General features: G+C 42.4%; 1 protein-coding gene across 2 annotated transcripts; it reads left to right on the top strand.

Annotated features, from left to right (window-relative positions):
• The first annotated feature begins 1082 nt into the window (after positions 1 to 1082).
• hcn3 (hyperpolarization activated cyclic nucleotide-gated potassium channel 3) lies at positions 1083 to 25495 on the top strand. 2 transcript variants are annotated; one of them, XM_029657793.2, is made up of 9 exons: positions 1083 to 1227; positions 1666 to 2224; positions 14537 to 14741; positions 15729 to 15953; positions 16646 to 16807; positions 17047 to 17265; positions 17605 to 17751; positions 19342 to 19582; positions 19934 to 25495. In XM_029657793.2, exons 2-9 carry the CDS (start codon positions 1698 to 1700, stop codon positions 20134 to 20136), a joined length of 1929 nt encoding a protein of 642 aa, XP_029513653.1. In that variant the 5' UTR covers positions 1083 to 1227; positions 1666 to 1697; the 3' UTR covers positions 20137 to 25495. The 2 variants fall into 2 exon arrangements, with proteins under 2 accessions (XP_029513653.1, XP_029513654.1); XM_029657794.2 differs by having other exon boundaries at positions 1083 to 1378.
• Positions 25496 to 27059: the final 1564 nt, after the last annotated feature.

Genomic DNA, 27059 nt, shown 5'->3' with positions numbered 1-27059 from the left:
TGGGTGGGGCTGGATTAAGAGGGTGTGAACAATGCTGAATTGGTGTAGACAAAGGAGAACTCTCCAGCAGTAGTACCAAACATTCAAAGGCCATTTTCTCAAAATTGAGGTTACAAGTTTATCAACTTTCAAAGCCGAATTACTTTCCCATTGTTCCTCAAATGCAGTGTATAATATACCATTTTGTAGCTCTTTCTCTGCTTTCGTTCAAAGTAAAAAAATAAAAAACACACAATTTCCAATGTTGCTACATAAGACCGAATCAAGGTGGTCGGTCACATATGGACTTGATATTTTACCAAGTAGGGCAATCTGTCTACCACACTAACCTTGTCACAACACAACTGATTGTCTCAAACATATTAAGAAGGAAAGAAATTCCACAATTGAACTTTTAAAAAGGCACTATTAATTGAAATACATTCCAGGTGACTACCTCATGAAGCTGGTTGAGTGTGCAAAACTGTCATCAAGGCAAAGCATCACTACTTTGAAGAATATAAAATATATTTTGATGTTTTTAACCTATTTTTGGTTACTACATGATTCCATATGTGTTATTTCATAGTTTTGATGATTTCATTATTCTACAAAATAGTAAAAATAAAGAAACCCTTGAATGAGTAGGTGTCGACACTTTTGACTGGTACTGTATATATTTACAAAAATCATCTGGGGGATTGGAAATAAAGCTACAATCTGCCATATTAAAGCTGATCTACCCCCTAAAAAAATATGTAACGTTTTCTAAAGTATCTAATCTGATTACAATATTTTTGCTTGTAATGTAACTTATTACATTCACATTCACATTCACTTATTACATAGGGGTCAAGATGTTGCAATACATCTTCAGTTACTGTTAGTTTAGTTTAGCTTACTCTTTGTTAGTAACTTCAGGCGGTACTTAATTTTTTTAAAGGAAGATTACCCCTCTAAGATCTCCATCTCCTTGTGCAATGTTGGTGTTGTCCCCCTGTCATTAGTTGCTCCTGCAGCAACAGGTAAACTTTGCAAATCCAACACGTGCGCCTTCGAGACTCGCGAGTCTCCGTCGGAGCGGGACATTCCGTAGTAGAAGGATGAGAGAGGTGACAGGAACTCCGCCGTCATGACAACAATCCGATTACATTGAGACACTTATCTGTGCAGGCTATTTATGCGCATACCAGCAGTGCTTAGGAGCAAGACCCACTTAGAAGAACCGTCGCATGCACTGAACAAGGGGTATTTATTTGTATTTTTATACTAATTGTAATAGAACTAAAGAGAAAGTGAGCAACATTGCAACTTTTCTTTGAGCTAGCCTACCTATGTATGGAGGAATTATCTGTGGACATTTAGGCTATCAAGTGGAGGACACTACGTGCAAGAAAAGGTTGCCAAATTTGAAGGATTTAATCAAATGCATATTGTTGATTCGAAGTTTTCTTTTGAACAGTAATCATGTCAAATGTACGCATCAGGCTATATTTATGTTGGGTTTTAGCGTGCATTCGCGCGTTTCGACAGGCTGCAGAATAGGCTGACCAAAATAGGCATAGGCCGATTCTTTTTACTGTCGTCTTGTTCCTTGAGGCAAGTTCTGAAAAACATATATAGAAATCTAGTTTCTGTTTTTTATATTGGAAGAAAAAGCAACTGTGCTAATCCTCTGTCATTCAGGGGCTGATGAAGGTAACCTACATGGTGTAAAGATGGATACTAGTCCTACAAGAAGTATTGATGGACAGACATGTGTGGGGGAGAGCCCTGCCCGCAATGGGGAGTCCAGGCACCGAGGCAGCACCAGGGGCAGCTTCCACGCAGTTGCCACATGGAGCTCATCCTCCCAGTCCTCCCAAAAGGAAGATCTAGGGAGCAATGTTAGTAAGAGACTTAATTATATCGTCAACTCCCAATACAATGACCATCACAGCACCACAGCAGATCCCAAGGGCCAACTGTGGGTGTCAGCAGAACCTGACACAACCACCACCAATACCGCCACTACCACATTCTCCAAGGGAGCAGAAGTCATCACTTCTACTCAGGCCTCAGAGACGGAGGAGAATGACCATGTGGACCAGTCCACCTACTTTCAGAGGCAGTTTGGGGCGCTGCTCCAGCCAGGGGTCAACAAGTTCTCCCTGCGCATGTTTGGTAGTCACAAGGGCGTGGCAGCGGAGCAGGCCAGGGTCAAATCCTTTGGAGTGTGGATCATCCACCCCTACAGTGACTTCAGGTAACTCAGAGAAGTGGGAGTGGAACAGGGCTACATAGAGAGCACAGAGGATTGGAAAAATAAAAAGAAGCCTAAACTGGCAAGACCAATGGGGGAGGCCAAACAGATTTTTCAATGACTCAGATTAATAATCCAGTTCAAATTAAACCATCCATGATGCAATTTTGGTTCAGATTAGATAGAACCATCCATGATAACATGCTATTTCTTGTCCATAACTTCTAAACATTTCATAGCAACTCAAAAATGCTTTATTATTTAGGCCTATCACAAACTAGTTACATCAAGGGCAGTGTTCTGGACACAGATTACACCTCGTCCTGGAGTCAAAAGCAAGAAAATGCTTTTTAGTCTAGAAAAAGCAAGATCAATGGAGAATCTCCATTGAAAAAGCTTTTTAGTCCAGGAGTAGGCTTGACTTCTGTACTGGAAACTGTCCCCAAGTGTACAGTAAGTAGACAGATGTTAGAGGGTAAAAATCTGCTGTGATTTATTTTTCAAGGTCAGCCTGCACTGTTGATAAGAAGATAAAGGGATTTGATTAGTGATACAGAATATTGAATGAGATCATCTGGATTAGAGCAGAACCCTGCATACCTTTGTCTCGCCCTGTCTGTAAACCTAACCCTAAAGGAAATGTTAAAATCCCATGCATGTACTAATCCAAACTCCCACAAAAGATGCAATCAATTGAAGAATCTTATCGTTTTCAATTGGAGCGGGTTCAGCTTTTAAGATTTTTATCCAAACACTTTTCAAGGAACATATAGTAAAGCCAGTCAAAGGCTGTGGCTTTGGGGTTAATGTCTATATATACACATCATACATTTTCCACACATACTCAACACTATATAGGTCAATGCCAGACAGTGAGGTTAAATCCATGCTAAGGGATTATTGCCAACAAGAAGAAACCCCATAATTTCAATCTTGCCCTGTATTATGTCATAAATACTGAGACAGATGAGAGGAAGATTACTGTAGGTCTGCCCTCTGCAACCTTATGTTCAACCTTCACTTTAATGGGGGTGGGTTTTGAAAACATACATCTACACATCCAATTGATTGCTTTACCAATGTTATCAATCTAAAAAGGAAATACTGTTCTGAAACAGTCAGACTGTTCTGAAACAGTATTTGAGCACACGTGCTCAAATAAGGGCAAGTGAGAATATACTGTCTTGTTGTGGATTTACAGTACAACTACAAACAGCTAATTTTAAACTGCCATTACTTGAATGCAGGTAAAAAAAACTTAGAGGAAGGGAGGCCGGGGGAAAGTAAGCCGGTAAGGTCTGGTATGGTACGGTATGGAGTAACGGCAAAGTAAAAAAATAAATAGTGTCCGTACAGGGTAACGTACCGGTAAGACATGAGCCTATTACAATAATTAAAACAAAGATGTCAAGAAAACTATTAGGCTATTACACTATAATTTATCATTACTGCCTGTCAGCCGCATGAAAACTTTTTCCAAAGTAACTTCAATTAAGAAAACTATATTTTACTAGCTTTGGTGTAGATCAACTTCTTCCAGTGTGATGTAATTGGTAGCTTGGTAAACTATATTTTCAGAGCAGCTTCCCCAACACTGCTTTTAAGCCAATAGAAAATGTTTGTACACACACAAGTGTGTGCACACAGATGAGGTCCCGTACCAGGAAGAAATTAAATCTACTTTCACCACTGCTTACATCCCAAGTGGCACTCTATTCTGGCACTCTATTACCTTTTATAGTGCACTTCTTTTGACCGTAGCTCAAAGGGCCCTTGTCAGAAGTAGTGCACTATAGGGTGCCATTGGACGCAGGCATTCAAAGCGATCCACTGAGTGACTGAGACCACATTGGACAGCAATTACTGCCTGTCAGCCGCATGAAAACCAAGTACACATTGCAAACCTAGACATGAGACAATGAGAGCTTATGTGACGACATGCAGTCATCTCTGTATGTACTGTAGAATTCTTGGAGTGTTCCAAGCTTTAGTGTACTAACTAGTGCATTATTAAACCTATTTATATTGTACGGTAGCAGACCCTCTGTTTCTCTTCATGGAAGTTTGCTGAGGATGCTGTAGGCCTACTTGGTGTAATGTACATTTTTAATGAATGGCTTTCCTTTTACAGCAGGGAGTGTCTGTGTTAGGCTCAGTAGCACTCAGAAACAACTCATTGGACATCTATCACTGTTCTGAGTGGATGGGCTTGCTTGGCCTTTATCTTTGTGACACTATTATGTCAAGGGGTACTCCTGTCACTTGAGTTCAAATTTCAATCAACATACATTTAAATTTAGTGGCAACGAGTGTCTGACAGTTACGAGAGCATTTAGAACAGGGGAAATGCTGATGTCATACAATAGATATGGGTATTTCTATAAATAATGGGGCCAATGTGTGACATTGGGATCAACATTTCAAAATGGGTAGAATTTAAAAAAATAAATGTAGGCAGTTCCACATGAGTATTTCGAGGAGTAAATTGACCCATAACTCCACCTATACAACAACATACATCCTTCAAGCAGGGTTCATACAGACATTGGCAAGTCAAATTCAAGGACTTTCGGTGACTTTTTCAAACACTTAATTGTAATTTAAGGACCTCAATATTATACAATTGTATAATTTATTTAATTGTACATTTACATTTACATTTAAGTCATTTAGCAGACGCTCTTATCCAGAGCGACTTACAAATTGGTGCGTTCACCTTAAGACATCCAGTGGAACAGCCACTTTACAATAGTGCATCTAAATCTTTTAAGGGGGGTGAGAAGGATTACTTCATCCTATCCTAGGTATTCCTGAAAGAGGTGGGGTTTCAGGTGTCTCCGGAAGGTGGTGATTGACTCCGCTGTCCTGGCGTCGTGAGGGAGTTTGTTCCACCATTGGGGGGCCAGAGCAGCGAACAGTTTTGACTGGGCTGCGCGGGAACTGTACTTCCTCAGTGGTAGGGAGGCGAGCAGGCCAGAGGTGGATGAACGCAGTGCCCTTGTTTGGGTGTAGGGCCTGATCAGAGCCTGGAGGTACTGAGGTGCCGTTCCCCTCACAGCTCCGTAGGCAAGCACCATGGTCTTGTAGCGGATGCAAGCTTCAACTGGAAGCCAGTGGAGAGAGCCGAGGAGCGGGGTGACGTGAGAGAACTTGGGAAGGTTGAACACCAGACGGGCTGCGGCGTTCTGGATGAGTTGTAGGGGTTTAATGGCACAGGCAGGGAGCCCAGCCAACAGCGAGTTGCAGTAATCCAGACGGGAGATGACAAGTGCCTGGATTAGGACCTGCGCTGCTTCCTGTGTGAGGCAGGGTCGTACTCTGCGGATGTTGTAGAGCATGAACCTACAAGAACGGGCCACCGCCTTGATGTTAGTTGAGAACGACAGGGTGTTGTCCAGGATCACGCCAAGGTTCTTAGCGCTCTGGGAGGAGGACACAATGGAGTTGTCAACCGTGATGGCGAGATCATGGAACGGGCAGTCCTTCCCCGGGAGGAAGAGCAGCTCCGTCTTGCCGAGGTTCAGCTTGAGGTGGTGATCCGTCATCCACACTGATATGTCTGCCAGACATGCAGAGATGCGATTCGCCACCTGGTCATCAGAAGGGGGAAAGGAGAAGATTAATTGTGTGTCGTCTGCATAGCAATGATAGGAGAGACCATGTGAGGTTATGACAGAGCCAAGTGACTTGGTGTAAAGCGAGAATAGGAGAGGGCCTAGAACAAAGCCCTGGGGGACGCCAGTGGTGAGAGCGCGTGGTGAGGAGACAGATTCTCGCCACGCCACCTGGTAGGAGCGACCTGTCAGGTAGGACGCAATCCAAGCGTGGGCCGCGCCGGATATGCCCAACTCGGAGAGGGTGGAGAGGAGGATCTGATGGTTCACAGTATCGAAGGCAGCCGATAGGTCTAGAAGGATGAGAGCAGAGGAGAGAGAGTTAGCTTTAGCAGTGCGGAGGGCCTCCGTGATACAGAGAAGAGCAGTCTCAGTTGAATGACTAGTCTTGAAACCAGACTGATTTGGATCAAGAAGGTCATTCTGAGAGAGATAGCGGGAGAGCTGGCCAAGGACGGCACGTTCAAGAGTTTTGGAGAGAAAAGAAAGAAGGGATACTGGTCTGTAGTTGTTGACATCGGAGGGATCTAGTGTAGGTTTTTTTCAGAAGGGGTGCAACTCTCGCTCTCTTGAAGACAGAAGGGACGTAGCCAGCGGTCAGGGATGAGTTGATGAGCGAGGTGAGGTAAGGGAGAAGGTCTCCGGAAATGGTCTGGAGAAGAGAGGAGGGAATAGGGTCAAGCGGGCAGGTTGTTGGGCGGCCGGCCGTCACAAGACGCGAGATTTCATCTGGAGAGAGAGGGGAGAAAGAGGTCAGAGCACAGGGTAGGGCAGTGTGAGCAGAACCAGCGGTGTCGTTTGACTTAGCAAACGAGGATCGGATGTCGTCGACCTTCTTTTCAAAATGGTTGACGAAGTCATCTGCAGAGAGGGAGGAGGGGGGAGGGGAGGAGGATTCAGGAGGGAGGAGAAGGTGGCAAAGAGCTTCCTATGGTTAGAGGCAGATGCTTGGACTTTAGAGTGGTCGAAAGTGGCTTTAGCAGCAGAGACAGAAGAGGAAAATGTAGAGAGGAGGGAGTGAAAGGATGCCAGGTCCGCAGGGAGGCGAGTTTTCCTCCATTTCCGCTCGGCTGCCCGGAGCCCTGTTCTGTGAGCTCGCAATGAGTCGTCGAGCCACGGAGCAGGAGGGGAGGACCGAGCCGGCCTGGAGGATAGGGGACATAGAGAATCAAGGGATGCAGAAAGGGAGGAGAGGAGGGTTGAGGAGGCAGAATCAGGAGATAGGTTGGAGAAGGTTTGAGCAGAGGGAAGAGATGATAGGATGGAAGAGGAGAGAGTAGCGGGGGAGAGAGAGCGAAGATTGGGACGGCGCGATACCATCCGAGTAGGGGCAGTGTGGGAAGTGTTGGATGAGAGCAAGAGGGAAAAGGATACAAGGTAGTGGTCCATATAAGTATGGTACATATAAGGCCTAATATAGAACCCCCCCAAAAAAGCATGTAAAAATTGTACAAGAAGTAGGCCATCGCCACTTTAAGAATGATTACTTGCATTGATATTCAAATTATTATTACATTCTAAAAGATGTGAGAATAATGTGGACTTGCCTGACTAAATAAATTGGATTCATTTTTCTGTAGCCTATGTGTGTGTGTGTGTGTGTATATATATATATAAAGTGGGGCAAAAAAGTATTTAGTCAGCCGCCAATTGTGAAAGTTCTCCCACTTAAAAAGAGGAGAGAGGCCTGTAATTTTCATCATAGGTACACTTCAACTATGAAAGACAAAATGAGAAAAAAAATCCAGAAAATCACATTGTAGGATTTTTAATGAATTTATTTGCAAATTATGGTGGAAAATAAGTATTTGGTCAATAACAAAAGTTTATCTCAATACTTTGTTATATACCCTTTGTTGGCAATGACAGAGGTCAAACGTTTTCTGTAAGTCTTCACAAGGTTTTCACACACTGTTGCTGGTATTTTGGCCCATTCCTCCATGCAGATCTCCTCTAGAGCAGTGATGTTTTGGGGCTGTTGCTGGGCAACACGGACTTTCAACTCCCTCCAAAGATTTTCTATGGGGTTGAGATCTGGAGACAGGCTAGGCCACTCCAGGACCTTGAAATGCTTCTTACGAAGCCACTCCTTCGTTGCCCGGGCGGTGTGTTTGGGATCATTGTCATGCTGAAAGACCCAGCCACATTTCATCTTCAATGCCCTTGCTGATGGAAGGAGGTTTTCACTCAAAATCTCACGATACATTGCCCCATTCATTCGTCCTGGTCCCTTTGCAGAAAAACAGTCCCAAAGCATGATGTTTCCACCCCCATGCTTCACAGTAGGTATGGTGTTCTTTGGATGCAACTCAGCATTCTTTGTCCTCCAAACACGACGAGTTGAGTTTTTACCAAAAAGTTATATTTTGGTTTCATCTGACCATATGACATTCTCCCAATCTTCTTCTGGATCATCCAAATGCTCTCTAGCAAACTTCAGACGGGCCTGGACATGTACTGGCTTAAGCAGGGGGGACACGTCTGGCACTGCAGGATTTGAGTCCCTGGCGGCGTAGTGTGTTACTGATGGTAGGCTTTGTTACTTTGGTCCCAGCTCTCTGCAGGTCATTCACTAGGTCCCCCCGTGTGGTTCTGGGATTTTTGCTCACCGTTCTTGTGATCTTGCGTGGAGCCCCAGATCGAGGGAGATTATCAGTGGCCTTGTATGTCTTCCATTTCCTAATAATTGCTCCCATAGTTGATTTCTTCAAACCAAGCTGCTTACCTATTGCAGATTCAGTCTTCCCAGCCTGGTGCAGGTCTACAATTTTGTTTCTGGTGTCCTTTGACAGCTCTTTGGTCTTGGCCATAGTGGAGTTTGGAGTGTGACTGTTTGAGGTTGTGGACAGGTGTCTTTTATACTGATAACAAGTTCAAACAGGTGCCATTAATACATTTAACGATTGGAGGACAGAGGAGCCTCTTAAAGAAGAAGTTACAGGTCTGTGAGAGCCAGAAATCTTGCTTGTTTGTAGGTGACCAAATACTTATTTTCCACCATAATTTGCAAATAAATTCATTAAAAATCCTACAATGTGATTTCTGGATTTTCTTTCTCATTTTGTCTGTCATAGTTGAAGGGTACCTATTATGAAAATTACAGGCCTCTCTCATCTTTTTAAGTGGGAGAACTTGCACAATTGGTGGCTGACTAAATACTTTTTTGCCCCACTGTATATATATATATATTATATATATATATATTTTATATTTGTATTATTATTATTTATTTTATTTATTTAACCTTGATTTAACTAGGCAAGTCAGTTAAGAACAAATTCTTATTTACAATGACAGTCTACCGGGGAACGGGCAGAACGCCAGATTTTTATCTTGTCAGCTCGGGGATTCAGTTCAGCAACCTTTCGGTTACTGGCCCAATGCTCTAACCACAAGCTACCAAAAAACAGGTTCCTTTTGTGATGGAAGGATTTTTATGGAAGGCCAAGTTGAAGCCAGCATTGGATGTTGTTGTCCTCGTAATAACCGCACATGGTTTTACGGCAACAGAGTAGCGCAACACCACTCAATTGAAGTGGCGGGAAAAAAACAAAAATGGCCAGGCACATCTCTAACAAAAACTGATTCACGGAAACGTATAAGGGACCAGGAGAACTTATACATTGGCTACGCTAATTACAAGGCCTTTTCAAATACCACATTGAGGAAATGTATGATTTTCAGGTAGGCCTTGAAGGTCAAAAAAATATAGTTCAAGTAACGTTAGACTACTTCAAGCCCCTTGTATTGTTTAAAATAGCAGGTTAACTTATTCTGTTGGGGTGAAACCATTTCATTACTAGATCATATTTTGAAGAAGCCCACTAGGCATGGTAATTTGTTGTAAATATAATTAATTTGGGATACCGTAGGATTTTGCGCATTACACAATTGCGCACACTGCACAGTATGACTCGGTGTCCAATCCGAGGCACAAAAACATTACCTTGATGCTTTTTCTGTTAAATCTAACGAGACCATACTGTCAATCAAGCAGAAAACAACAGAAAATCAGCATCAATTCGCTAGGGATATTAGATCCAACGTGGATCCAGGCACAACTGTCTTCACTGGTGTAAACGAATAAGACACCAAAGTATTCTGGACATTCCTCCAGAACACCTTTTTTTCCTGCACTTGGACTTTTGTTCCATCGCATGCGCTATGACTATGACAACAGCCAGGGCCGGCGTTATGGCCTTACACGGAACCCAAACCGGCTGCGAGCGTGCGTCATCGTGCATACATTTATTTTGTCCCCCCACACCAAACGCGATCATGACATGCAGGTTAAAATATCAAAACAAACTCTGAACAAATTATATTAATTTGGGGACAGGTCGAAAAGCATTAAACATTTATGGCAATTTAGCTAGTTAGCTTGCACTTGCTAGCTAATTAGCCTATTTAGCTAGCTTGCTGTTGCTAGCTAATTTGTCCTGGGATATAAACATTAAGTTGTTATTTTACCTGAAATGCACAAGGTCCTCCACTCCACCAATTAATCCAAGCATAAAACTGTCAACCAAATCGTTTCTAGTCATCTCTCTTCCTTCCAGGCTTTTTCTTCTCTTGACTTTATATTGCAATTGGCAACTTTCATAAATTAGGTGCATTACCGCCACTGACCTCGTTCATCTTTGTCACCCACGTGGTTATAACCAATGAGGAGATGGTACGTGGGTACCTGCTTCTATAAACCAATGAGGAGATGGGAGAGGCAGGACTTGCAGTGCGATCTGCTCAGAAATAGAACTGATTTCTATTTTTGCCTTTGGCAACGCAGACACTCATTGGTGCACGCGAGCAGTGTGGGTGCAACAATTGAATAACATAGATTTCTACATGTATTTTGCAACGCTCGTGCATGCGACGCGAGCGGTGTGGTTAGCCTGTTAGGGGACCTGGCCACTCTACCGTACTGCCTTGCCCATCCAAAAACATGGAAATAATGGTAATTTAGTTGACCGAGACGCGTGCCGACAGAATAGAGAAAGACGCATCAATTTCAGTTAAAGCATCCGAGTGAGCGAAACAGCGCCCCTCTGTATCAGTATGTGTATGCATCTGATGCTGTTTGGACCAAAAGAGTATGCCATGTCATACTATTTCTGTCCAGACAGCATCAAACACATGTGCTACATATTAGAGGGCCGCTGTTTTGCTCGCTCGGATGCTTTCTCCGGTGTTATAGTTTTAGCAGAGTGGATGAGGTGAAGCGAGAGGGCTCACTCTCGCCTAAATCTGTCCAGTATAAACCCAATGCGTTTCTATGGGAATAATATGCAGACCCAAGCTTGTCGCTTGGACAAATATTCCATTGTTTGGGCGGAGACATGAGCATCTCGTCATTATATATTGATCTCTGGTTTCAACCTCTTGCGAATTGGAAAGGAAAGTTGGCGGGAGCACAGTGCAATGTTAGGATGCTGGATTGCCCTAAAGTTAATAGATGATTCGCCAAAATTCTACAATTACTTCTGTCTAAATAAAATCATTCAAAATACTTCCCCAGGGAGCATGACTTGATCCTCAGAGGATCATTCGCTTCTTACATTTTTTTTGTGGTTTCAAATCACAAGTGTGTTTGGGAAGCCCGAAATGTGGGTAGTGCACGTGACAATAGGTCTAGTTGATTGAGTAGCACCTGTCAGTGAAACGCGTCTAAAATATGTGTGAAGATAATGTGTATTGAGTATAATAAAAAAGGTTGCCTCAAGAAGAGGATGGAACTGTGGCGAAGATGGTGCGTCTCCAGAATGCATGCATACAGTACTCTATGTAGGAAAGTGCCCATTTGGCAATGTATTATTCCTGATTGTTTTAGCTCACCACTAATTTTTTCTTCGCCTCAAACAAGTCAACAAAGTCTGATTTTTTTAACATCCATTGGGAATGATAGTTCCTCAGTATTTGAAAAATCACTCCCTGCCTCGATAATCACCAAGCCGCGATGTGAAAGAGCAATATATGATGATCTGATGACCCCATATATCCAGTGGAAATGTCATTAAAAAACAGCTTTCTGTCCGGAGTTCACCGGCGAGTTCACCGGCGCAGGAAAGTTTTAGGTCACGGCAGAATAGGCTAGTTGATACAATGTTTACTTCTTGAAACTTCTTGATACACCCATCCCGTTAGCGGGATCATTTTCGTCAACCACCGTTGAATTGCAGGGCGCCAAATTCAAATTAAATCACTAAAAATATTAAATTTTCATGAAATCACAAGTGCAATATAGCAAAACACAGGTTAGCTTGTTGTTAATCCACCCGGCGTGTCAGATTTCAATAAAGCTTTTCGGTGAAAGTATACCAAGCGTTTATGTAAGCACATCTCTCTCAGTATGCAAAATATTACAAACAGCTAGTAGCCAATAAGATTGATCACAAAAGTCAGAAAATAAATAAATTAAATCGCTTACCTTTGATGATCTTCGGATGTTTGCACTCAAAAATATCAAAAATACCTCCATTTGGTTGGCGCGTTATGTTCAGAAATCAACAGGCTCGAGCGGTCACGACATCGCAGATGAAAATTCCAAATAGTATCTGTAATGTTCGTAGAAACATTTCAAACGTTTTTTATAATCAATCCTCAGGTTGTTTTTACAATATATAATCGATAATATATCAACCGGGAATGTAGCTTCTTCAATAGGAGAGAGAGAAAATGGCTGCTCCAAGCTGTTGCGCATACAAAACGCTGCTGGCACCCAGCCATGTGATCTTTCTCGCTAATTAAAAAAAATAAAAGCCTGAAACTATGTCTAAAGACTGTTCACACCATGGGGAAGCCATAGGAAAATGAATCTGGTTGATATCCCTTTAAATGGAGCAAAGGCAGGCAATGGAACATGGAGCTTTCAAAATAGAGGCCACTTCCTGGTTTGATTTTCCTCAGGTTTTCACCTGCAATATCAGTTTTGTTAGACTCACAGACAATATTTTGACAGTTTTGGAAACTTTAGAGTGTTTTCTATCCTACTCTGACAATTATATGCATTTTCTAGATTCTGATTCTGAGAAATAGACAGTTTAATTTGGGTACGTTTTTCATCCAAAAATCAAAATACTGCCCCCTGCACTCAGGAGGTGTTATCTACAGCGTGAGCTCTTGATACAATGTTGAACTTCACAAGCCATAGCGCAAGTCAAGACAGATAGAAAGGGACAGACAGACGGAGAAGAGATTCATTTGATTGAAAGAACCAACATTTTCATCAGGATATTTTCTACTGTTTTTATTTTGTCGGCTTTAGTCCTATGTATTTTACTTAATGAATGATAGAGTATAGGCCTATAATTTCCATCTCTGAGTTACAGTATATGCTCTCATTTATTTAGCCGCCAGCAGACAAACCAGAACACGCCATACACTCACCTAGATGAGCTGGATCACAGTCCAGGCCTAAGGGTAAGGGGCGCAGAATTGAGACATGAGCCAACTGAAGGTGAGGCTTCTACCCCACCAAGCTCTCCAGCTCGTGGCCCTAATCCTACCCCTGTCAGAGCCAATAGTTACTCACGGGTGGGTCGGCTGTGCAAGCCACCGGACAGGCTTACTCTGTAAGCAAGAGACTGTGTTAACTTGTCCTCTGCTTGTATAAAAAAAAGGAAGATGACAACTGAAGTAAAAATAAAATGTCATACTTTTTCAAATGTTATGTTATGACTTGACTGTTAAGAACTTAATGTTATGCCGTTATGTTTGCACTTTCTATTGAAAAGGATGATGTTACGGAGTCTAGTTGATAGGTAATCGACTAGCAGATCACAGTGTATCAATTTGTCCATATGGCAGAGGCTAGGCTATAGCCAATAGTTGGAATTTTACATTTTTATCATTTTACTTCAGATTTGTATGAGTAACCACGTGACAATGATTTTGAGAAACGAAAAGATTATTATGGAAATAAAAACTGTTCCACGAAAATGTGCATATATAAATATTCATAACTGGCATGCAGAGCGGTAGAAATGGTAGGATAAATTGTAAACTTCCCCAAACCTGAAACTCACGAGTTGCCTATGGTCTTTACTATTACACCCATTTAAAAAATGCGTGCAAGTTCGCACATAGGAGGTCCCGTGAAAAAATGGGCCCGTCTATGGAAATCAAATGAATCCCTGTCCAACTGATTTTGGGGGGAGTTGTGTGCCAATGAAAACTATTTTACCCCATATACGGCCGTCATTGTAAATAAGAATTTGTTCCTAACTGACTTGCCTAGGTTAAAGGTTAAGTCAAAAAAAAAAAAAACAGAGTTATGAAATGTTATGTAGTTACACTGCATTTTTGAGACCTCTATGCAAAAAAAATGTCCAACAACTATATCCAGGATTCTTACAGGGTTCAAGTTAGATGTGTGATTTCAGTGATTAATGCTTAATATATGATATAACAACAATTTACATTGCCATAAATGCATTGACAGAACAGTAATGTTTTTTTGACACAGCTATAACAAGTTGCTCGGTGTAGTTAAGCCTCTCTGGTACCTACGTTTATAGAAAGAGCCATAGTGAATTTCACTATTCTGGATCCTGAAGTTTGACAGTAACTTTACATACTGTGGAAACACAATACTTTAATTTGATGTGGAAATACAAGATGTAACAATGGACTTCTCTCTCAGCCTGTTCCCAGATCTATTTGTGCTCTTCCCAACTCCCTGACCTCAACCCCCCGTCCTATCCAGGTTCTATTGGGACATTGTGATGCTACTCCTGATGATGTGCAACCTGGTCATCCTCCCCTGGGGCATCACCTTCTTTGAAGACCAGAAAACTTTGCCCTGGATCTCGTTCAACGTCATCTCTGACACCTGCTTCCTGGTCGACCTGGTCCTCAACTTCCGCACGGGCGTCCTAGAGGGAGACGACCAGATCATCCTGGACCCCAAGGTTACATTTCACTCATTTTCAAAACAGCTGGAAACAAAGGGGGATATTGGCAAATGGGAGAACAGTAAGAAGGGTGGACACAGGTATTTCAAATCAAATTTTATTGGTCACATGTTGAGAATACAACAGGTGTAGATTTTACTTTGAAATGCTTACTTATGAGCCCATTCCCAACAATGCAGAGTTAAAAAATACAATTAATTGCTAAACAAAAAATGAAATAGTAACACAATTAAAACAATAAAGAGGCTATATGCAAGGAGTACCAGTGCCGGGTAAAAAGTAGTTGAGAAAATACAGTATGTACATGTGGGTAAGGATAAAAGTGGCTAGGCAATCAGGATATTTCATGTAAATTGTCCAGGTAGCCATGTTACTAACTGTTCATTCGTCTTAAGGCTTGAGGGTAGAAGCTGTTCAGGTGCCTTTTGGTCCCAGACTTGGCACTCCGGTACCGCTTGCTGTGCGGTAGCAGAGAGAACAGTCTATGACTTGGGTGGCTGGAGTCTTTGACAATTTTTAGGGCCTTCCTCTGACACTGCCTGGTATATAGGTCCTGGATGGTAAGGAGTTCGGCCCCAGTGATGTACTGGGCCGTATGCACTACCCTCTTTAGCTCCTTACAGTCAGATGCCGAGCAGATGCCATACCAAGCGGGGATGCAGCCAGTCAAGATGCTCTCAATGGTGCATCTGAACCCCAGTCTCCGGTGGGGAGTATATGTGCCTGGCCGGGAGTGTTATTGCTAGTGACAGGCTTTGCTGCATTAGCCTCTCAAGTCCACTGTTATTTTACTACCAATATCTATTTACACCTTGTCTAGAAATTATTATTATATATGTTTTATTTGTTATTATTCATTTTGTAGCTAGGTCAAACCCTTTGCACCAATGCATTTTATTGTATGAAATGTGCTTAACAAATACAGTTTGAGTCAGTGATTTAATGAAGGTCAAATCAATCAGTCAATCAATAATTTAATCATAGGTGATCCGTATGCGTTACCTGAAGACTTGGTTTGTGGTGGACTTCATCTCCTCCATCCCAATGGACTACATCTTCCTGATAGTGGACCTGGAGGCCCAGATGGAGGCTTCGGATGTGTACCGCACGGCCCGTGCTCTCCGTATCGTCCGCTTCACCAAGATCCTCAGCCTGCTGCGCCTCCTGAGACTGTCCCGCTTCATCCGCTACATCCATCAGTGGGAGGAGGTGAGGGAGAGGGGGAAGGATAGAGTTTTATTGTGGACTGTGAGCATATTTCATGTAGGATAAGGCTATATACTTAAACGCTGTGTACTTACACACTCACATTGTAATATCACTCAGTCAAATATTCACTCATACTCATACTGTCTAGAAATGGATCCAATAGCCATACCTCTCTATTAGCATGAGCTCCAAAAGTATTGGGACAGTGACACATATTTGTTCATTACACTCTGTACTCCAGCACCTGCAGTTGAAATTATTTAACTTAAGGGTATTTTCATTCATATCAGGTGAAATAACAGCACTTGTTGTACATAGTCCCCCCATTTTAGGGGAGAAAAGGTATTGTATAAAATACACAAAAAAATGTCACTGTCCCAATACTTTTGGAGCTCACTGTATTCATGCTAATAGAGAGGTATGGCTATTGGATCAATTTCTAGACAGTATGAGTATGAGTGAATCTTTGACTGAGTGATTTTACAATGTGAGTGTGTATACCAATTAATCTGTGTCCCAAATGGCACCCTGTCACCTTTAAAATGCTCTACTTTTGACCAGAGCCCTATGGGACCTGGTCAAAATTATTGCACAATTAAGGGAGTAGGGTGCCATTTTGGAGACAACCATTGTAAGTCCTTGCCAGTGTTGACATTCCTCTCTATAACTATAACAAATTTTCTCCCTCTCAGATATTCCACATGACCTATGACCTGGCCAGTGCTGTTGTGCGTATAGTAAACCTGATTGGTATGATGCTACTGCTGTGCCATTGGGACGGCTGCATGCAATTCATGGTGCCCATGTTGCAGGATTTCCCACCAGATTGCTGGGTTACCAAGAACAACATGGTGGTGAGTGAGGACTGGAAGGTGGCGAATTCCCATTGTGGTTTATAACAATAAATAATCATAATACATGTTATTTTAAGCACCTTTCAAAACACCCAAAGTTACTTTACATAGTTAGCAAGATAATCAGCCAGGTAAGAAAGCAATCAAATTATCCTGCACATTAAATTCATCCTATTCAATATGACACCCCTTTGCTACTTCAATCTTGCCTCCTCACCCCTTGTTTCTCTCATTCACAGAATTCCACATGGCATTTACAGTACTCATATGCCTTGTTCATGGCAATGAGTCACATGTTGTGTATAGGATATGGTGCCCAGGCTCCCGAGGGCATGACGGACGTATGGCTGACTATCATGAGTATGATTGTGGGTGCCACCTGCTATGCCATGTTTCTGGGCCATGCCGCCAACCTGGTTCAGTCCATAGACGCCTCCCGACGACAGTATCAAGATAAGGTACCCAGCTCTTTGACTCACATGAGCAGAGTACTTTTACAAATAGATGAGAAAAATATACTCTAGTACATTGTTGTTCTTTCTTGTTGTTCACATAAATCTACATTTTACATCAAATATGTACAGTTTGCTGCCCTCTTTTTTAAATATTGTTTTAATTAACCTTTATTTAACTAGGCAAGTCAGTTAAGAACACATTCTTATTTACAATGATGCCCTCTTAGCCAGGTCTCCCTTGTAAAAGAGTTCTTCTGACCTCAACAGGACTTACTGGATAAGGTTAAAACAAATTAAACACACCCACTCACAATGTTTTCTGCCTGGAACCCATGTTTTCAGTATAAGCAGGTGGAGCAGTACATGTCGTTCCATAAGCTGCCGGCGGACGTGAGGCAGAGGATCCATGAGTACTATGAGATTCGCTTCCAGGGCAAGATGTTTGACGAAGACAGTATTCTGGGAGAACTCAGCGACCCGCTCAAGGAGGTCTCTTCCATTACACCTCAATCTCTTCTCTGTCTCTCTCTCTCTCTTTCACTCTCTCTCTGTCTATACCCTTACATACTTGCCATTTCCCCTTTCAAAACAGTTGGAGCAAACATACACTAACGGACAAAAGTTTTAAAACACTTACTCATTCAAGGGTTTTTCTTTATTTTTACTATTTTCAACATTGTAGAAAAATAGTGAAGACATCAAAACTATTAAATAACACATATGGAATCATGTAATAACCAAAAAAGTGTTAAACAAATCTAAATATATTTTAGCCTTGATGACAGCTTTGCACACTCTGGGCATTCTCTCAACCAGATTCACCTGGAATGCTTTTACAACAGTCTTGAAGGAGTTCCCACATATGCTGAGCACTTGTTAGCTGCTTTTCCTTCACTCTGCGGTCCAACTCATCCCAAACCATGTCAATTTGTTTGAGGTCGGGGGATTGTGGAGGCTAGGTCATCTGATGCAGCACTCCATCACTCTCCTTCTTGGTCAAATAGCCCTTACACAGCCTGGAGGTGTGTTGGGTCATTGTCCTGTTGAATAACAAATGATAGTCCCACTAATCCTCAACCAGATGGGATGGCATATCGCTGCAGAATGCTGTGGTAGCCATGCTGGTTAAGTGTGCCTTGAATTCCAAATAAATCACAGACAGTGTCACCTGCAAAGCACCCCACACTGTAGCACCTCCTCCTCCATGCTTTTACAGTGGGAATTACACATGCCGAGATCATCCGTTCACCCACACCGCATCTCTTAAAGATATGGCGGTTGGAACCAAAAATCTCCAATTTGGACTCCAGCCCAAAGGACAGATTTCCACCGGTCTAATGTCCATTGCTCGTGTTTCTTGGCCCAAGCAAGCCTCTTCTTCTTATTGGTGTCCTTTAGTGGTGGTTTCTCTGCAACAATTCGACCATGAAGGCCTGATTCACTCAGTCTCCTCTGAACAGTAGATGTTGAGATGTGTTTGTTACTTGGGCTGCAATTCCTGATGTTGATAGCGCTTGATGGTTTTTGCGACAGCACTTGAAGAAACTTTCAAGTTCTTGACATTTTCCGTATTGACAGATGACTAATGTCTTAAAGTAATGATGGACTGTTGTTTCTCTTTGCTTATTTGAGCTGTTCTTTCCAAATGAACTTTTAAAGAAGGCATACCTGTTAATTGAAATGCATTCCAGGGACTACCTTATGAATGTGGTTGAGAGAATGCAAAGAGTGTGCAAAGCTGTCATCAAGGCAAAGGGTGGCTATTTGAAATATAAAATATATTTTGATTTGTTTAACACTTTTTTGGACACTACATTATTCCATATGTGTTATTTCATAGTTTGAGGTCTTCACCATTATTCTACAATGTAGAAAATAGTAAAAATAAAGAAAAACCCTTGAATGAGTAGGTGTTCTAAAACTTTTGACCGGTAGTGTAGAAAGACAAAGAAAACTATTTATATTTGCCCAAGATGTGGTCTATCTCTGTTTCACTGTCACAGACTATCTACAGTACTCTTGTACTGTACATACATTCTGTTCTTAATGATTCCTCTCTTCTCTTCTTTTCTCCATTAGGAAATTGTGAGCTTCAACTGCCGTGGGTTGGTAGCCAACATGCCACTGTTTGCCAATACAGATCCTCATTTTGTAACGGTGATTTTGACCAAGCTGCGCTTTGAGGTCTTTCAGCCTAATGACTTCATCATACGGGAGGGAACACTGGGGCGGAAGATGTACTTTGTCCAACACGGCTGTGTTACCGTGCTCCCCCGCGGAAAAAAAGAGATACAGCTTAGCGATGGAGCCTACTTTGGGGGTGAGCTGTTTGCAAGTTTGGTTTCAAAGCGCTCTCCACCAGTGTGTTACACCCTCTTTTCTCATTCACCCCTTTGATTTACTCTTCTCTCAACTCTCTTCCTTTGTCCTCAAGTCATGTTTCTACTCTCCCCTTTCTCTTTCTTCTATCCTTGCCTTCCTCTATATCGCTACTCTTCTTCCCAACTCTTTACTCAATTCTGTTTAATACCCTAGCATCCTAACACTGCGAAACAATCAATGTAACTGTTTTATACAGACAACTTTATTGGGAAATATTATTTACCTTAAACATCACATGTATGTTGAGTACATGGGGATAAACTGAATTAAATCTCCTCTCCTCCCTTAGAGATCTGCCTGCTGACCCGTGGACGTCGGACGGCAAGCGTGAGAGCTGATACGTACTGCCGCCTCTACTCCCTGAGTGTGGACAGCTTCAACGAGGTCCTGGAGGAGCACCCGCTGATGAGGAGGGCCTTTGAGAGCGTGGCTGTGGACCGTCTGGACCGGGTACAGGGGCGAGAACCCTTCATGAGCTTCTCCACAGACTGACTGACACTTATGGGCTCATAGAGGAGAGTTGACACAGGCAGCACAGTGGAAACCTATGTGACAAGATGGAGGGCATTCAACTGATAAAAATCTGACAGTCAATGGACATGTTGCTCTTGTTTTTAGTTTGGGAACCTACTTATAGAAAGTTATGTTTATTAAGAAGCATATTACAATGGAAACAAGTGTATAAACATATCAATGAGCTTCCCTTTTTAACAGATAAAATAACAGTAATGTACATCAAAACAAAATATTAAATACAAATTAATAGTACCCCCCTCTTCACACCCAGTCCCCCACATACAGTGCATTTGGAGAGTATTTAGAATTTGAATTTTTCCACATTTTGTTACATTACAGCCTTATTCTAAAATTGATTAAATAGGTTTTTTCCTCATCAATCTACACACAATACCGCATAATGACAAAGAAAAAACAGGGTATTCAGTCCCTATACTCAGAAATTTGTTGAAGCACCTTTGGCAGCGATTACAGCCTCAAGTCTTCTTGGGTATGACGCTACAAGCTTGGCACACTAGAATTTGGGGAATTTCTAACATTCTTCTCTGCAGATCCTCTCAAGCTCTGTCTGGTTGGATGGGGACCATCTCTGCACAGCTATTTTCAGGTCTCTCGAAATATCTTCAATCGGATTCAAGTCCGGGCTCTGGCTGGGCCACTCGACGAAATTCAGAGACTTTTCCCAAAGCCACTCCTGCATTGTCTTGGCTGTGTGCTTAGGGTTGTTGTCCTGTTGGAAGGTGAAGATTTGCCCGTCTGAAGTCCTCAGCGTTCTGGAGCAGGATCTCTCTGTACTTTGCTCCATTCATCTTCCCCTCGATCCTGACTAGACTCCCAGTCCCTGCCACTGAAAAACATCCCCACAGCATGATGCTGCCACCACCATGCTTCACTGTAGGGATGGTGCCAGATTTCCTCCAGATGTGATGCTTAGCATTCAGGCCAAAGAGTTCAATCTTGGTTTCATCAGACCAGAGAATCTTGTTTCTCATTGTCTGAGAGTCTTTAGGTGCCTTTTGGCAAACTCCAAGCGGGCTGTCATGTGCCATTTACTTAGGAGTGACGTCTGTCTGGCCTGATTGGTGGAGTGCTGCAGAGATGGTTGTCCTTCTGGAAGGTTCACCCATCTCCACAGAGGAACTCTGGAGCTCTGTCAGAGTGATCATTGGGTTCTTGGTTACCTCCCTGACCAAGGCCCTTCTCCCCCTCTTCAAGCTCTGTCAAGCTGGTTGTTGCCATAGATTTTCAAGCCGATTTAAGTCAAAACTGTAACTAGGCCACTCAAGAACATTCAATGTCATCTTCGTAAGCAATTCCAGTGTATATTTGGCCTTGTGTTTTAGGTAATTGTCCTTGTGAAAGGTGAATTTGTCTCCCAGTGTCTCTTGAAAAGCAGACTGAACCAGGTGTTCCTCTAGGATTTTGCATGTGCTTAGGTCTATTTCGTAAATATTTTTCCTAAAAAACTCCCTAGTCCTTGCCGATGACAAGCATACCCATAGCATGATTCAGCCACCACCATGCTTGAAAATATGAAGAGTGATACTCAGTGATGTGTTGTGTTAGATTTGCCCCAAACATAACACTTTGTATTCAGGACATGAAGTTAATTTCTTTCCCACGTTTTTTGCAGTTTTACTTTATTGCCTTATTGCAACGGGATGCGTGTTTTGGAATATGTGTATTCTATACGGGCTTCTTTCTTTTCACTCTGTCATTTAGGTTAGTATTGTGGAGTAACTACAATGTTTTTGATCCATCCCCAGTTTTCAGCCCAATCATAGCCATTAAACTCTAACTGTTTTAAAGTCCCCATTGGCCTCATGGTGAAATCCCTGAGCGGTTTCCTTCTTCTCCATCAACTGAGTTAGGAAGGATGCCTGTATCTTTGCAGTGACTCTGTATATTGATACACCATCTAAAGTGTAATTAATAACTTCTGTCTGCCTTTTAATTTTTACCCATCTACCAATAGGTGCCCTTCTTTGCAAGATATTGGAAAACCTCAATGGTCTTTCTGGTGGAATCTGTGTTTGAAATTCATTGCTTGACTCAGGGACCTTACATATAATTGTATGTGTGGGGTACAGAGATGTGGTAGTCATTCAAAAATAATGTTAAACACACAGAGTGAGTCCATGCAACTTATTATGTGACTTGTTAAGCAAATTGTTACTACTGAACTTATTTAGGCTTGCCATAACAAAGGGTTTGAATACTTATTGACACAAGACATTTCAGCTTTTCTTTTTTAATGAATTTGGAGAAAAAAAATCATAAAATGTAATTAAACTTTGACATTATGGGGTATTGTGTGTAGGCCAGTGACACAAAATTGCAATTGAATCCATTTTAAATATAGTCTGTAACACAACAAAATGTGGAAAAAGTCAAGTAGTGTGAATACTGGCCTCCCGGGTGGCGCAGTGATTAAGGGTGCTGTACTGCAGCGCCAGCTGTGCCATCAGAGTGCCTGGGCAGGCTCTGTCGTAACCGGCCGTGACCGGGAGGTCCGTGGGGTGACGCACAATTGGCCTAGCGTCGCCCGGGTTAGGGGAGGGCTTGGTTGGTAGGGGTGTCCTTGTCTCATCGCGCACCAGCGACTCCTGTGGCGGGCTGGGCGCAGTGTGCGCTAACCAAGGTGGCCAGGTGCACGGTGTTTCCTCCGACACATTGGTGCGGCTGGCTTCCGGGTTGGATGCGAGCTGTGTTAAGAAGCAGTGCGGCTTGGTTGGGTTGTGTATCGGAGGACGCATGACTTTCAACCTTCGTCTCTCCCGAGCCCGTACGGGAGTTGTAGCGATGAGACAAGATAGTAGCTACTACAACAATTGGATACCACGAAATTGGGGAGAAAAGGGGCTAAAAGAAAATACTTGAATACTTTCTGAAGGCACTGTACATGTAATGTTACTTCATCTCACGATGCCAGAGATAGCTTCACTGGCTAGTAGTTTTCGGCATTAGGTTAGTGAGGACATTTGCGATAATGCTGTTTAATATTTTACCTTTTGTAACCCCTTAAATTAGGCTTTACCAATGCTCAACATAAATATAAATGCAACATGTAAAGTGTTGATCCCATGTTTCATGAGTGAAATAAAAAACAAAAATATTATTTATCAAAAATGTTGTGCACAAATTTATGTATATCCTTGTTAGTGAGTATTTCTTCTTTGCCAAAATTATCCTTCCACCTGACAGGTGTTGCATATCAAGATGCTGATTAAACAGCATGAGCATTACACAGGTTCACCTTGTGCTGTGGACAATAAAAGGAGACTCTAAAATGTGCAGTTTTATAACACAACACAATGCCACAGATGTCTCAAGTTTTGAGTGTGTATTGGCATACTGACAGCAGGAATGTCCACCAAAGCTGTTGCCAGAGAATGTATTGTTAATTTCTCTACCATAAACTGCCTCCAATGTCGTTTTAGAGAATTTGGCAGTACGTCCAACCGGCCTCACAACCACAGAACATGTGTATGGCGTCATATGGGCGAGCGGTTTTCTGATGTCAACGTTGTGAACAGAGTGCCCCATGGTGGCGGTGGGGTTATGGCACTGTATGTGCAGGCATAACAAATGGACAACGGACACAACTGCATTTTATCGATGGCAATTTGAGGTATCTGTGACCAGTCATTTGAAATCCATAGATTAGGGCATAATTTATTTATTTCAATTGACTGATTTCCTCATATGAACTGTAACTCAGTAAAATCTTTGAAATAGTTGCATGTTGCGTTTATATTTTTGTTCATTATAGTTTATTTCTATTTACTTCTGTTGCCCAAAATGTAACTTACCTATTTATCTATCCTCTATGTTACGTTTAGGTTCTATTGACATAGTCTGTCTTATCAAATCAAATCAAATGTATTTATATAGCCCTTCATACATCAGCTGATATCTCAAAGTGCTGTACAGAAACCCAGACTAAAACCCCAAACAGCAAGCAATGCAGGTTTAGAAGCACGGTGGCTAGGAAAAACTCCCTAGAAAGGCCAAAACCTAGGAAGAAACCTAGAGAGGAACCAGGCTATGCGGGGTGGCCAGTCCTCTTCTGGCTGTGCCGGGTGGAGATTATAACAGAACATGGCCAAGATGTTCAAATGTTCATAAATGACCAGCATGGTCCAATAATAATAAGGCAGAACAGTTGAAATTGAAGCAGCAGCACGGCCAGGTGGACTGGGGACAGCAAGGAGTCATCATGTCAGGTAGTCCTGAGGCATGGTCCTAGGGCTCAGGTCCTCCGAGAGAGAGAAAGAAAGAGAGAAAGAGAGAATTAGAGAGAGCACACTTAAATTCACACAGGACACCGAATAGGACAGGAGAAGTACTCCAGATATAACAAACTGACCCTAGCCCCCCGACACATAAACTACTGCAGCATAAATACTGGAGGCTGAAATTATCAATTTATTTCTCATTAGCTGAAGGAGATGATGCTTTATTTGATTGTATATTATGTGTATTATGGCACATGTAAATACAATTTATTTAGCTCTTATGGGGAAAAAAATTGCACTTATGAATTGAAAAAGGACATTGCTAATGACCGATATGTTGACAGACAGACAGAGACAGATAGACACAAAATGAAGGTGCCTCGTTGAATAAAACATGAGGGGGTGGTATACACTCAGAGGCCAGTTTATTTGGTTTGCCGTTCACGAAAATGGTTCACTCCTACAGACAGTGAGTCACGTGGTCGTGGCTTGCTATATAAAGCAGGCAGACGGGCATTGAGGCATTCAGTTACTGTTTGATTGAACAAAAATAGTGACCTAAGCAACTTTGAGCATGATTTGATCGTCGGTGCCAGGCGCACCAGTTTCAGTATCTCAGAAACGGGCTTTTCACGCACAACAGTGTCTAGGGTTTACCGAGAATGTTGCGACAAACAAAAAATATCCAGTCAGCAACAGTCCTGTGGGCAAAAACAGCTTTATGATGAGAGAGGTCAAAGGAAAATGAAAAGAATCTTGCAAGCTAACAGGCGGGGCATAAACAGGCAAATAATGGCACAGTATAACAGTGGTGTGTGTTCAATCTAATACTTACAACTCGTATTAAGTTAAGATATTATACTGAATGAAATTAACCAGACTCAGAGGTAAACTTCATGTCTTTACTCCATCACTATCTGTGTAATCCCCACATTACTTTACTGACGTGGTGACGTCCTATCTCAGTATGTCATGTCAATACACAACATCCCTCCTTTACATGGATATGAACGTCAATGTCACCCTGACATACACAACAGCACTTACTCTTTACCCGTATAGCAACCTTTATCTTATCAATAAACAACTGAAATCTGTTCAATGTCTTATTATTTCTGTTCTCCTAATGGACTTCCCTTTCTTTTGTGACAAAACATTTTTCACATTTTCTTTTTCACAACATAACTCAAATATTCAGAGTCTTCGCATCAGGATAATTATTTAATGACAAAGTCTGTTAACTTCTGTGGCAGTTGAATTTGTCTGTGAGGCCTGACTGGCATGGGTGTCTGGTCTTTGTAGTGATCTCTCACAGATGGTCTCTGGTTTGGATTCTATGTACTGTCTCAGATTAGTTGTCCTTAGATTGTGGATCCGGCTCCTCAATTATATACCTCTTCACAAATGTTGTATTCCTTAAATACCTGGCTCCAGTTTGAGATTGAACAACCACATTGTTTCCCTCTTTATTGATCACCATGTGTGGTATCTTGTTGAAAGTTGTTGTGAACTTGTCTGTTTTGTCCTGTTGTAGGAGAACCTGATCTCTGATGTCCACATCAGAGTGTTTGGCTCTGCGACGGTTGTCTGCATAGATTTAGGATTTTCCTTTCTGCTCGGCATCATAGTCCCGTGTCTCCAGGTAACTCTGTGGTGTAGCTATATCTGGGAGCTTTCCCCTCATTTTCCTTTTGAAAAGGAGCTCAGCTGGGCTCCTGCCCGTGGTAGAGTGATCAATGGATCTATATACTGTCACGTACTTGCGTAGCTCCCGCTTTCAGTCCAGCCCCTCAGCTTGTGCAATGCGAATCCATTTCATGAGGGAAGCATATTGCCACTCCACTTCACCATTGCCTGTGCCCATTTTTGCATTGTTTTTACCTGCTGTATCCCATTTTCCTGGCAGAAGTTCTGGAACTGCGATTATATGTACTGTGGGCCACAATCAGACCGGATTGTTAGTGGTAGACCATGACGACTGAAAATAGTCTCCAATCACCTTTTCTGTTGTAGTTGCATGATATCATATTCATAATATCTGTTGTAGTAGTCTACAACTACTAGTATTGAGTGTACTGTTGGTAGTGGACCCAATAGGTCAGTGGCAACGTCCTGCCACGGCCCATCAGGTAGCGCTGTGGGTCTCAGCAGTTTTGGCACATCTGGTCGTGGTACAATCTGACAACCATGGCACGACTTGAAGTGTCTCTTTGCAGCCTTGTCCATGCATGGCCACCATCCCTTACTCCTGAGGTTCAATGCTCGCTGATTTTGCTTTCCGATGCACAACAGAGCAATACAATTCCACCTCTGGTCACTCTCACAGACTCCACAGCACACAATACATTCTTCACCATTTTGTAAACATAGAACGGATTCCCAACGTACATCTCCTTATCCCTAAACCCTACTCCCACTACAAACTGAGAAGTTGGAGCGTGAGCCTTCTGCTTACTAAACTGCATTTCAACTGACACTTTGGCTATCTTACTCCGACGTTTAGCGACAGTCGTCCATCCAGAATTCTCATTCTCTTCACTCCTCTCACTGGTAGATGCATCAGACTCAATCTTGACATCTGCCATTTCCCATGCATTCCTACAACCAACAATAGTCTGGTTAGTGCTGATCACCCAATCCCATAGGCCCAACATGTCATCT

The sequence above is a fragment of the Oncorhynchus nerka genome, linkage group LG4, assembly GCF_034236695.1.
Source record: "Oncorhynchus nerka isolate Pitt River linkage group LG4, Oner_Uvic_2.0, whole genome shotgun sequence".
In the NCBI taxonomy this organism is placed as follows: domain Eukaryota; kingdom Metazoa; phylum Chordata; class Actinopteri; order Salmoniformes; family Salmonidae; genus Oncorhynchus; species Oncorhynchus nerka.
The sequence above is the reverse complement of the archived record's forward strand: the minus strand, read 5'-3'. Positions and strand labels throughout refer to the sequence as shown.

Bases quoted from the DNA above. Each gene is read 5' to 3' on its own strand.
- hcn3 (XM_029657793.2), top strand. From the start codon at position 1,698: ATGGATACTAGTCCTACAAGAAGTATTGATGGACAGACATGTGTGGGG. The intron at 15,954-16,645 runs GTGAGGGAGAGG...TCTCCCTCTCAG, and splicing joins ACATCCATCAGTGGGAGGAG to ATATTCCACATGACCTATGA. The intron at 19,583-19,933 runs GTGAGCTGTTTG...CTCCTCCCTTAG, and splicing joins CGATGGAGCCTACTTTGGGG to AGATCTGCCTGCTGACCCGT.